General features: G+C 38.8%; 1 protein-coding gene and 1 long non-coding RNA gene across 27 annotated transcripts in view; one reads left to right on the forward strand and one right to left on the reverse strand.

The window, feature by feature from the left end:
* Positions 1-13,113, forward strand: part of LOC309626636 — a 1,318,538-nt gene that overhangs the window by 977,177 nt on the left and 328,248 nt on the right. The gene's annotated exons all lie outside the window — the stretch shown is intronic.
* Positions 1-13,113, reverse strand: part of TTLL5 (tubulin tyrosine ligase like 5) — a 312,036-nt gene that overhangs the window by 150,072 nt on the left and 148,851 nt on the right. Inside the window, exon 31 of one of the 26 annotated variants that reach the window (XM_082387526.1) lies at positions 57-83. The exons of the other annotated variants lie outside the window; for them this stretch is intronic. Coding sequence (XP_082243652.1) covers positions 72-83 — 12 coding nt within the window. The 3' untranslated portion in view covers positions 57-71. Of the gene's footprint in view, positions 1-56; positions 84-13,113 lie in introns of those variants that run through there. 26 annotated transcript variants of the gene reach the window in all.

The following is a 13,113-nucleotide window of genomic DNA, read 5'->3' on the forward strand; positions in this document are numbered from 1 at the left end:
GGTGAGGGTGGCTAGTGTCAATATAAGTTAACGAGTATTTATTCTGCTCCTACTATGTGCAAAACACCATACTATGTGAGGTGCTGTGAAATACAAAGATTAGTAACAAAAACAGCAAGTACTTACTGAGTATTTACTCTGTGTCACACAAAGTTCTAAGAATTAGGCAAACTACTTAGCCTTTCTGACCCTTGTGTCATATGAAAGTTCTAAATGCTCGATAAATTTTAGTTTAAATAATAATAATTATTAATAAATAATAAACAACAATTTATAATATTTAATAATAATATTTATTATTATTTATTTAGTAATAATACTAAATAATAATAATTACTATATAAAGAACTCACTGATTTAGAAAAAAGATGCACAGGCAATGGAAAAATGGGCACCAACTTCAATAAACAATTTACAAAAATGGAATATAATTAGCCAATTAAACAATTAAAACTAGTCATTTCCACTGTCAATCAAAGAAATGTAAATTACAAGATAACACTTTCGTGTGTTACACTGACATAAATAATAACCAAAAATATAGTACCTAACCATGGCAAAGGGTGACATTAGATATGTATTACACTATTTATGAGACTATTAATTGGTACAATCTTTCTACAAATAAATTTGGCAATATATTATTAAAAGTATCAAAGTATTTGTACACTTTGATGCTACACTCTAACTTATAGGAACTACGTTAAAAAAACAACTGTAGATCATTAATGAGGTGAGTATTATAATAGCAGTTACTATTTAGCAGCACTTACAATGTGCCAAGCTCTGTATAAACGAGTATAAAACGAGTATATTACATGCATCTCATTCAAACTGTCATAATGCTATTGGCAAGTACTATTATAATCCCCACTTTACAAAAAAGGAAACTGAGGCCTAGGAATAAATGGCAGAACCAGGATCTGAACCATAGTCTTTGAAACTCCAAATCCCATGTTCTTACTCACTACACTATGCTGTGAACAGAAATTGAAAACAAGCATTGATTTTAATACTGAAAAAGGAAAGATCTAAATGGCTGAGAGTATTTAAATAAATTATGTTAAATAAATATGATAAATAAATTTTGCTCTAAACATATAAGGGAATATTATGTATCCATTAGAATTTTTTTGGAGAATACTTAGCGATATAGTAACATGCTGATATCTCAAGTTAAAAAACAAAATCGCAATATGAAACTGTACAGAGAGCAGAAGCAATTTCCTTAAATGCACACATACACAGACACACACTCTAAAGCGCATGTATTACTTTTATAATCCAAAAGAAAAAAAATGTAAGTTTTTATGAAAAATACAGGTGCGAGGTGATAAACTTAAAACCTGGCTGGAACGAGTGGAATCAGAAAAGAAAGGATGGTTCAAGAAGCATTTCAAATGAGATGTACAGGGGATGCTGAAAAGAGGGGGTGTACTCAAAGCTGAATGCAGGGTGCTGAGTAGGAGACACTAAGGAATAGTGAAGTGAGGAGATATGAATTCCAAGAAAAGTGTCCTCCTATGAAGTGTCCCAGGAAGCTAACAATTTTGACATTTACAAATAGAAGAATTCTGGATTTTTAAAAAATCTGATAATTCTGAAAGAAAATAAGTCATTTTTAGTAACAGTATAGTGCTTCATTCCTAGTTACAGAATTCAGTGACAACAGCCCAGGACTGTGTCTTCACACCAAAGGACCCAAATATTTTTCTTGTGACGAAAGCCACTTTCTCTAAGTCGGGAGTGATCTCTGGTGTCTGTGGAGGCCGGGGGCCAGAACACTCAGGCTGCACCCTCCAGTGTGGCCCCAGATTCAGCAGAAGCCTCAGGAGCCAACCTTGGCTTGTCAATTCTGACCCCCTTCTGCCACTACCAGGGGAGGAGAAAGACCACGCTGATGAAAGGGTGGGGAAGACAGTGTGGCAGATTAGGGCAGTGTTCTCTGGCCCCCAGTGCCTCTGAAGAGCCTTGTCCTTCTTGCACCCTACCTAGTGGCAACAAAGGCCAGGTTCTCAGACGATCAAACGGATCCCCTGTAGGACTGAACTCACCCTCATCCCATACTGAGCCCTTCTCCTTCCTGCCCTGACCCCTGGCACTAAATATTAGGCTTTTCAAATTAGACATGAGCTTGGCGCTTATAAAGATGCTATGAAGTGGAAAGGTCTTTATGATAACTAACAGATTCTCCAATTACTGCCTCAGTCAGTTGCGACAAAAACCTCATAAAAGAGGCTTATTAATAATTTATAGTGGAACAGCAGTAAAATAAACAAAAGGTACATACTTTACCATGTTTAGTATAAACAGTATAGCTGGAGATTAGTGAATGGGAAGGAGAAGAGATATCAGATTTGGTACATCTTCTCTCTTTTGTCCAGGCTGCCCTTAACTGAAACATCATAATTTTCATCATAATCACGAACACTTACTGAATGCTCACCATGTGCCATGGGCTTAGATGTCTTTGCATTATCTTGACGTGTATTATCTCACTTAACCCTGAGCAAGCCTTTGAAGGAGATTCTATTATTACCCCCATTTTACAGAAGAGGCAACTAAAGTCTAGAGAGGGTAAACAATTAGACAAAAGTAACACACCTACTAGGTGGCAGGGCCAAGATTAGAACAGAGAATGTTCTTCTCCAAATGCATGTGGAATACTTTTTCCAAATAATATGGCTTAACGTTTGAGTTCTTACGGTGGAAGTGTCAGGCACTTATAAGTGAAGTGAGGTTTTATCAATATATCTCCCTCCTTATCCATTACTCACGGAGGTAGATACTGTGATACTCCCTTGTGGGATTTTAGTTCCCCGACCAGGGATCAACCCTGGGCCGTCAGCAGTGAGAGGTCAGAGTCCTAACCACTGGACTGCCAGGGAATTCCCCCAGTGCTCCCTTTCCAGATATGGAGAAACAAAGGGTCAGAGAAGTTATGGTAAGTAATTTGTTCACGGTCACATAACAGTTGCAGAACTGGTACTCTTGTTTTAAAATCCATTTTCTAGTTTTGAAACTAGTAGGGAAACTGTCCTAGTTACCCTTGATTATTAGAGATTTCTGAAAATATAATCAGATACAGACCTCAAATTTGGAAAACAGCGACTATACAGCGATTGATTATACCTAACTATTCCAGCATTTTCTACTTTTCCTTAAATTTTATTTCCCACTTGTTACCCTTCACCAGAGGATATTTAAAAAGTAGAGCAACAAAAAAACCAAAACAAAACCATCCTTAGGGGCTTCCCTGGTGGCGCAGTGGTTAAGAATCCATCTTCCAATGCAGCGGACATGGGTTCGAGCCCTGGTCTGGGAAGATAACACATGCCACGGAGCAACTAAGCCCATGTGCCACAACTACTGAGCCTGTGCTCTAGAGCCCAATAGCCACAACTACTAAGCTCACACACCACAACTACTGAAGCCTGTGTGCCTAAAGCCTGTGCTCTGCAACAAGAGAAGCCACCGCAATGAGAAGAGCGCACACTGCAACAAAGAGTAACCCCCGCTCGCTGCAACTAGAGAAAGCCCGCACACAGCAACAAAGACTCAACACAGCCAAATATAAATAAATAAAATAAATAAATTTATTAAAAAAAATAATATCCTCAATCAGTTTTGTTTCTTAGCAGATATAGTAAAAGATGGCATGAACATAAAACTAATTTTGGACTCTTGGTGAATTTTGTCTTTTCATGTAACATCCATTATGCATTTCATGGATAAACCAAGAATTGGTAGTCATTATGATTTCCTTCTACACAAAAGCAAAGCATCCTTAATTTATTTCGAGAAAAATAGCAAAAATGACCACTGCTTAAATATGAGACTATGTAAGGAATAAGAAAACTTTTAAAGCTTTTCATTTTTCCTTCCAAAGGATTCCTGCTTTAAAAAAAAAAAAAAACTGGTAGATAGCCTTATCCACCAGAGGGCAGACAACAGAAGCAAGAACTACAATCCTGCAGCCTGTGGAATGAAAACCACATTCATAGAAAGATTGACAAAATGCAAAAGCAGAGGACTATGTACCAGATGAAGGAACAAGATAAAACCTCAGTAAAACAACTAAATGAAGTGGAGATAGGCAATCTTCCAGAAAAAGAATTTAGAATAATGATAGTGAAGATGATCCAGAACCTCGGAAAAAGAATGGAGGTAAAGATCGAGAAGCTTCAAGAAATGCTACACAAAGACCTAGAAGAATTAAAGAACAAACAAACAGAGATGAACAATACAATAACTGAAATGAAAAATACACAAGAAGAAATCAATAGCAGAATAACTGAGGCAGAGGAATGGATAAGTGACCTGGAAGACAGAATGATGGAATTCACTGCCGTGGAACAGAATTAAAAAAGAAAGAGTGAAAAGAAATGAAGACAGCCTAAGGACCTCTGGGACAACATTAAACGCACCAACATTCGCATTATAGGGGTTCCAGAAGGAGAAGAGAGAGAGAGAAAGGACCCGAGAAAATATCTGAGATTATAGTCGAAAACTCCCCTAAGGCTTCCCTAGTGGTGCAGTGGTTAAGAATCTGCCTGCCAATGAAGGGGACACGGGTTCGGCCCTGGTCCAGGAAGATCCCACATGCTGGGGAGCAACTAAGCCCATGCACCACAACTACTGAGCCTGCACTCTAGAGCCCACGAGCCACAACTACTGAGCCCAAGTGCCACAACTACCGAAGTCCGTGTGCCTAGAGCCCGTACTCCGCAATAAGAGAAGCCCTGCAATAAGAAGCCCGTGCACCACAACGAAGAGTAGCCCCCATTTGCCACAACTAGAGAAAGCCTGCACGCAGCAGTGAAGACCCAAAGCAGCCAAAAAATAAATAAGTAAATAAAAAATTTTTTTAAAAAAAAGAAAAGTTCCCTAACATGGGAAAGGAAATAGCCATCCAAGTCCAGGAAGCAAGCAGAGAGAGTCCCAGGCAGGATAAACCCAAGGAGAAATACGGGAGACACACAGTAATCAAACTGACAAAAGTTAAAGACACAGAAAAATTATTAAAAGCAACAAGGGAAAAATGACAACATACAAGGGAACTCCCATCAGGTTAACAGCTGATTTCTCGCAGAAACTCTACAAGCCAGAAGGGAGTGGCACGATATATTTAAAGTGACGAAAGAGAAGAACCTACAACCAAGATTACTCTACCCAGCAAGGATCTCATTCAGATCCGATGGAGAAATCAAAAGCTTCACAGACAAGCAAAACCTAAGAGTATTCAGCACCACCAAACCAGCTCTACAACAAATGCTAAAGGAACTTCTCTAAGTGGGAAACACAAGAGAAGAAAAGGACCTACAAAAACAAACCCAAAACAATTAAGAAAATGGTCATAGGAACACATATATTGATAATTACCTTAAATGTGAATGGATTAAATGCTCCAGCCAAAAGACACAGGCTTGCTGAATGGATACAAAAACAAGACCCATATACATGCTGTCTACAAGAGACCCACTTCAGACCTAGGGACACATACAGACTGCAAATGAGGGGATGGAAAAAGATATTCCATGCAAATGGAAATCAAAAGAAAGCTGGAGAAGCAATACTCATATCAGATAAAACAGACTTGAAAATAAAGAATGTTATAAGAGGCAAGGACGGACACTACGTAATGATCAAGGGATCAATCCAAGAAGAAGATGTAATAATTATAAATATATATGCACCCAACATAGGAGCACCTCAATATATAAGGCAAATGCTAACAGCTATAAAAGAGGAAATCAACAGTAACACAATAATAGTGGGGGACTTTAACACCTCACTTACAACAATGGACAGATCATCCAGACAGAAGATTAATAAGGAAACACAAGCTTTAAATGACACAATAGACAAGATAGATTTAACTGATATTTACGGGACATGCCATCCAAAAACAGCAGATTACACTTTCTCCTCAAGTGCACATGAACATTCTCCAGGAGAGATCACATCTTGGGTCACAAATCAAGCCTCAGTAAATTTAAGAAAATTGAAATCATATCCATCAACTTGTCCAACCACAACACTATGAGATTAGAAATCAATTACAGGGAAAAAAACGTAAAAAACACAAACACAGGGAGGCTAAACAATACGTTACTAAATAACCAAGAGATCACTGAAGAAATCAAAGAGGAAATCAAAAAATACCTAGAGACAAATGACAATGAAAACACGACCATCCAAAACCTATGGGATGCAGTTCTAAGAAGGAAGTTTATAGCAATACAATTCTACCTTACGGAACAAGAAAAATCTCAAATAAACAATCCAACCTTACACCTAAAGGAACTAGAGAAAGAACAAACAAAAACCAAAGGTAGTAGAAGGAAAGAAATCATAAAGATCAGAGCAGAAATAAATGAAATAGAAACAAAGAAAACAATAGCAAAGACCAATAAAACTAAAAGCTGGTTCTTTGAGATGATAAACAAGAAGGATAAACCTTTAGCCAGACTCATCAAAGAAAAGAGGGAAATTATACTCCAATAAAGATGTTAAAAAAAAAAAAAGAAAAAGAGGGAGAGGACTCAAATCAATAAAATTAGAAATGAAAAAGGAGAAGTTACAACAGACACCGCAGAAACACAAAGCATCATAAGAGACTACTACAAGCAACTCTATGCTAATAAAATGGACAACCTGGAAGAAATGGACAAATTCTTAGAAAGGTATAACCTTCCAAGACTGAACCAGGAAGAAATAGAAAATATGAACAGACCAATCACAAGTAATGAAATTGAAACTGTGATTAAAAATCTTCCAACAAACAAAAGTCCAGAACCAGATGGCTTCACAGGTGAATTCTATCAAACATTTAGAGAAGAGATAACACTCATCTTTCTCAAACTCTTCCAAAAAATTGCAGAGGAAGGAACACTCCCAAACTCATTCTACGAGGCTACCATCACCCTGATACCAACACCAGACAAAGACACTACAAAAAAAGAAAACTGCAGACCAATATCAATGATGAATATAGATGCAAAAATCCTCAACAAAATATCAGCAAACAGAATCCAACAACACATTAAAAGGATCATTAAAAGGACCATGATCAAGTGGGATTTATTCCAGGGATGCAAGGATTCTTCAATATCCGCAAATCAATCAGTGTGATACACCACATTAACAAACTGAAGAATAAAAACCATATGATCATCTCAATAGATGCAGAAAAAGCTTTTGACAAAATTCAACACCCATTTATGATAACAACTCTCCAGAAAGTGGGCATAGAGGGAACCTACCTCAACATAATAAAGGCCATATATGACAAACCCACAGCAAACATCTTTCTCAATGGTGGAAAACTGAAAGCATTTCCTCTAAGATCAGCAACAAGACAAGGATGGCCACTCTCGCCACTCTTATTCGACATAGTTTTGGAAGTCCTAGCCACGGCAATCAGAGAAGAAAAAGAAATAAAAGGAATAGAAATTGGAAAAGAAGAAGTAAAACTGTCACTGTTTGTAGATGACATGATAATATACATAGAGAATCCTAAGATGCCACGAGAAAACTACTAGAGATAATCAATGAATTTGGTAAAGTTGCACGATACAAAATTAATGCATAGAAATCTCTTGCATTCCTATACACTAACAACAACACTAAGATCAGAAAGAGAAATTATGGAAACAATCCCATTCACCATTGCAACAAAAAGAATAAAATACCTAGGAATAAACCTACCAAAGAAAGTAAAAGACCTGTACTCAGAAAACTATAAGACACTGATGAAAGAAATCAAAGATGACACAAAAAGATGGAGCGATCTACCATGTTCTTGGATTGGAAGAAGCAATATTGTGAAAATGACTATACTACACAAAGCAATCAACAGATTCAATGAAATCCCTATCAAATTACCAATGGCATTTTTTTACAGAACTAGAACAAAAAATCTGAAATTTTGTACAGAGACACAAAAGACCCCGAATAGCCAAAGCAATCTTGAGGGAAAAAAATGGAGATGGAGGAATCATACTCCCTGACTTCAGACTATACGACAAAGCTACAGTAATCAAGACAATATGCTACTGGCACAAAAACAGAAATATAGATCAATGGAACAGGATAGAAAGCCCAGAGATAAACCCACGCACCTATGGTCAACTAATCTATGACAAAGGAGGCAAGGATATACAATGGAGAAAAGACAGTCTCTTCAATAAGTGATGCTGGGAAAACTGGACAGCTACATGTAAAAGTATGAAATTAGGACACTCCCTAACACCAAACACAAAAATAAACTCAAAATGGATTAAAGATCTAAATGTAAGACTGGACACTATGAAACTCTTAGGGGAAAACACAGGAAGAACACTCTTTGACATAAATCTCAGCAAGATCTTTTTTGACCCACCTCCTAGAGTAATGAAAATAAAAACAAAAATAAAGAAATGGGACCTAATGAAACTTAAAAGCTTTTGCACAGCAAAGGAAACCATAAACAAGACAAAAAGACAACCCTCAGAATGGGAGAAAATATTTGCAAATGAATCAATGGACAAAGGATTAATCTCCAAAAAGTATAAACAGCTCATGCAGCTCAATATTAAAAAAACAAACACCCCAATCAAAAATGGGCAGAAGACCTTAATAGATATTTCTCCAAGGAAGACATACAGATGGCCAAGAGGCACATGAAAAGCTGCTCAATGTCACTAATTTTTAGAGAAATGCAAATCAAAACTACAATGAGGTATCACCTCACACCAGTTAGAATGTGCATCATCAGAAAATCTACAAACAAGAAATGCTAGAGAGGGTGTGGAGAAAAGCGAACCCTCCCACACTGTTGGTGGAAATGTAAATTGATACAGCCACTATGGAGAACAGTATAGAGGTTCCTTAAAAAACTAAAAATAGAATTACCGTATGACCCAGCAATCCCACTACTGGGCATATACCCAGAGAAAACCATACTTCAGAATGACACATGCATCCCAATGTTCATTGCAGCACTAATTACAAAAGCCAGGTCATGGAGGCAACCTAAATGTCCATCAACAGACGAATGGATAAAGAAGATGTGGTACATATATACAATGGAATATTACTCAGCCATAAGAAGGAACGAAGTTGGGTCATTTGTGGATACGTGGATGGACCTAGAGACTGTCATACAGAGCGAAGGAAGTCAGAAAGAGAAAAACAAATATCGAATATTAACACACATATGTGGAATCTAGAAAAATGGTACAGCTGAACCAGTTTGCAAGGCAGAAATAGAGACACAGATGTAGAGAAGAAATGTATGGACACGAAGGGGGAAAGCGGGTATGGGGGGGTGGGGGGATAAATTAAGTCTCTCTGGAAATACAGTGATCATATGTATTATCGGCCACAGCACTAAGTGCCCCTCACATGACATATGCCTGGGAAATGGCAGCTTACTATCACCTTTATCATCCTTTTAGATAATGCATCTCAGGGGATTATGAAAAGTAGTTCTTTTAAGTAATACATTATACATTTGAATAATAAAGTTTTGCTAGACTTTATGTTACCAAGTTCAGTTGCCAGATGCCAGGCATGTTTACACAGATCTTCTACCTTTCATAGTGCACTTTTTTTTTTTTAATCTTTTTTTTAAGAAGTATTATTATTATTATTATTTTAAAGTATTTGTTTATTTATTTATTTATGGCTGTGTTGGGTCCCCGTTCTGCGCGAGGGCTTTCTCTAGTTGCGGCAAGCGGGGGCCACTCTTCATCGCGGTGCACGGGCCCCTCACCATCGCGGCCTCTCTTGCTGCGGAGCACAGGCTCCAGACGCGCAGGCTCAGCAATTGTGGCTCACGGGCCCAGCCGCTCCGCGGCACGTGGGATCCTCCCAGACCGTGTCCCCTGCATTGGCAGGCAGATTCTCAACCACTGCGCCACCAGGGAAGCCCCATAGTGCACTTTTTGAGCAGCAGATAACTAATCCAGAGATTCACATATGCACTCACGTGCTGAAATCAACAGTACTCTTATGTACAAAATTTTCTAACTGGGATGCCACAATAGGAACATTTATTATATAAAAACCATAGTGCCTCCCATAGAGTAGGAGCAAAATAAAATGTTTTAACTTAAAAAAAAAAAAAAAAGTAACCGGGACTTGCCTGGTGGCACAGTGGTTAAAAATTCGCCTGCCAATGCAGGGGACATGGGTTCTATCCCTGGTCCAGGAAGCTCCCACATGCTGTGGAGCAACTAAACCTGTGAACCACAACTACTGAGCCTGCCCTCTAGGGCCCGTGTGCCGCAACTACTTAAGCCAGTGCACCTAGAGCCCGTGCCTTGCAAAGAGAGAAAAGCCTGAACGCAGCAACAAAGACCCAGCGCGGCCAAAAATAAAAATTAAATTAAAAAAAAAAGTAACCTATCTCTATTAAATAATAACAACCAGACCCTCTAAAATATTCTACTCTTACTTCTGTGGTTTTGTCTAGAAGACACTCAGTGCCTAGCCCAGAACTACCTCCATTCCACCCAGCTCTGTCTTCCTAGGACATACATTGCTAATGAATAATCAAACAATTTGGGGCTCACTTAGATGTGGCCTCAGAGTCTTCTTTACACAGTCCTCCAGACAGCCGTCACCAAACAATCAGAACTGACAGGGGAGACAACTATTTTCAATCCTTGTTCTAGAGCAGCACTACCCAATAGAAATGGATGGAATCCATCATCCATTAACAATTGTGATGGAAATGTTCTATAATCTGCACTGTCCAATACAGTAGCCACTAGCCACAGGTGACTATTATGCACTTGCAATGTGACTGTGACTGAGGAACTGGGTTTTAGACTTTATTTAACTTAACTTTAAAAAGCCACATGAAGGTAGTGGCCACCTTAAAGGACAGCAGAGCTCTAGAGCCTCGACCAGATCTGGTTGAATCTTATGGGTACAGATTTATGCCTGGCTAAAGTTCAGTCTAAGCAAATCACCTCTAGATTAAATGAATTAAGAATGCCTCTGGTCCTTCCTTTCAGCTTCTCAGTTTTTTCTAGAATAGGCAGAAGAAGTCACTGAACTAAAATGGACCAGAGCATCAATTCTGGCCCCAGCAGCACCTTGTCTTGACTAGGAAAGACCAAAGGGCAGGGCTAATCTCCCAGCACTGGACAGATCTTAAGACACTCTACAAGCCACTTAGAGTTCACACCTGGAGGTTTCTTCCTTAACAGGACAGAAGGATGATGCCGATTCCTGTCACCAGGCTGCCTCTGCTTCTCTGTCCACCTACATTTCTCCAGATAACATAATAAAACCAGCTTTGAACAGATGAAGAGAAAATGGAAAATGGCATTTATTTATACCTGATTTGCAACAATGGTTAACATTTCACCGCTGAAGAATTTTTTTAAAAAGACAGGCTCACAGCACATAAAGACACAACGCCAGTCCCAAAACAGAGGCTCATCGTTTTAGTTAGGAGTATTAGGCTATTAAGGTAGAGGGTGTCGCCACTGGGCCAGTTGGCTTCTCTGGGATAACAATCAGAGACTATGCTACTAAATCTAGGCTGGCCGACTCATGAATTTATGCCATTGGTCACAAAGGGGTCTGGAAGATGGGATACTTAACTAAAACTCATTTTAATTATTGAGTTGAAGAACATGCCTTACTGATAACGGATATCAACATCTTTATGTTGCCTATAAGAATTTTATAGGGCTTCCCTGGTGGCGCAGTGGTTGAGAATCTGCCTGCCAATGCAGGGGACACGGGTTCGAGCCCTGGTCTGGGAAGATCCCACATGCCGCGGAGCAACTAGGCCCGTGAGCCACAATTACTGAGCCTGCGCGTCTGGAGCCTGTGCTCCGCAACAAGAGAGGCCGCGATAGTGAGAGGCCCGCGCACCGCGATGAAGAGCGGCCCCCCTCTTGCCACAACTAGAGAAAGCCCTCGCACAGAAACGAAGACCCAACACAGCCACAAATAAATTAATTAATTAATTAAAAAAAAAAAGAATTTATAAGTCTATGTTTGGACCTCTAAAATGTTCTGCCATAATTAATTTTTTAGCAAATATGAAATCTTTCAGGTTCCACTACAATAACAGTAATAATAACAACAAAGTCATATTAGCACTAATGATGGCTAAATTTAATGAATACTTTGTTTTTGCCAGGCACTGTTCTAAGCAATTAACTCAATCTTCAAGACAGATCTGTTAGGTACAATTACTGCCCTCATTTATAGATGGGGAAACTGAGTTTAAGAGCTAAAAATCTTGCTCAAGAACAAATAATTGTGTCAGCCCCTAGTTTCAATTCCTGTCCTGCCTGATACAAAACCTCCCGATCTTGTAGTTTTAACCACTGTGTCACTCCCATGGCCTCCTCATACCTTTGAACCTGAACTTACTATTCTGCCTGGACCAGCAGCATCTGCACTTACCTGGGAGCTTGTTAAAAATGCAGACTCAATCCAGCCTCAGACCCAGTGAACAGAAGTCTGCATCTGACAAGAGCCACAGGTAATTCATATGCATCTTAAAGTATGAGAAGCACTTGCTACAGGGGATGGTAGGAAAGGAAAGGAAAGAACAGGAAAGAAAACCCTTTCAATGCTTCTCCTCCATAAAGCTCAGGGGATCTTCCAAAAACCAGCAGAAATGCCCGAACAGAGTGAGGAACAAGATATTAAAACAACCAACAGGAAGGAGTAGAGATAATAATTCTATCAAGAACTTTGAGGTTTTACTATTTCTCATTGTGATTTGGATGTTCAAACATTAATATGAATAATTGTTAAATATGCCAAGGATGCAAAAGTGGATAAAACAGTTTAGAACAAGCTTCTAAAATTTCAAGTCTACTCATTATGCTGCCATGAGAAATAGTGGTCATTAAAAATAAACCAAGACATTCTCTTTCTGACTTACTTCACTCTCTGTATGACAGACTCTAGGTCCATCCACCTCACTACAAATAACTCAATTTCGTTTCCTTTTATGGCTGAGTAATATTCCATTGTATATATGTGCCACATCTTTATCCATTCGTCAGTGGGCATTTAGGTTGCTTCCATGTCCTGGCTATTGTAAATAGTGCTGCAATGAACATTGTGGTACACGTCTCTTTTTGAATTATG

Source organism: Balaenoptera borealis (assembly GCF_965194805.1).
Source record: "Balaenoptera borealis genome assembly, chromosome: 3".
Taxonomy (NCBI): Eukaryota; Metazoa; Chordata; class Mammalia; order Artiodactyla; family Balaenopteridae; genus Balaenoptera; species Balaenoptera borealis.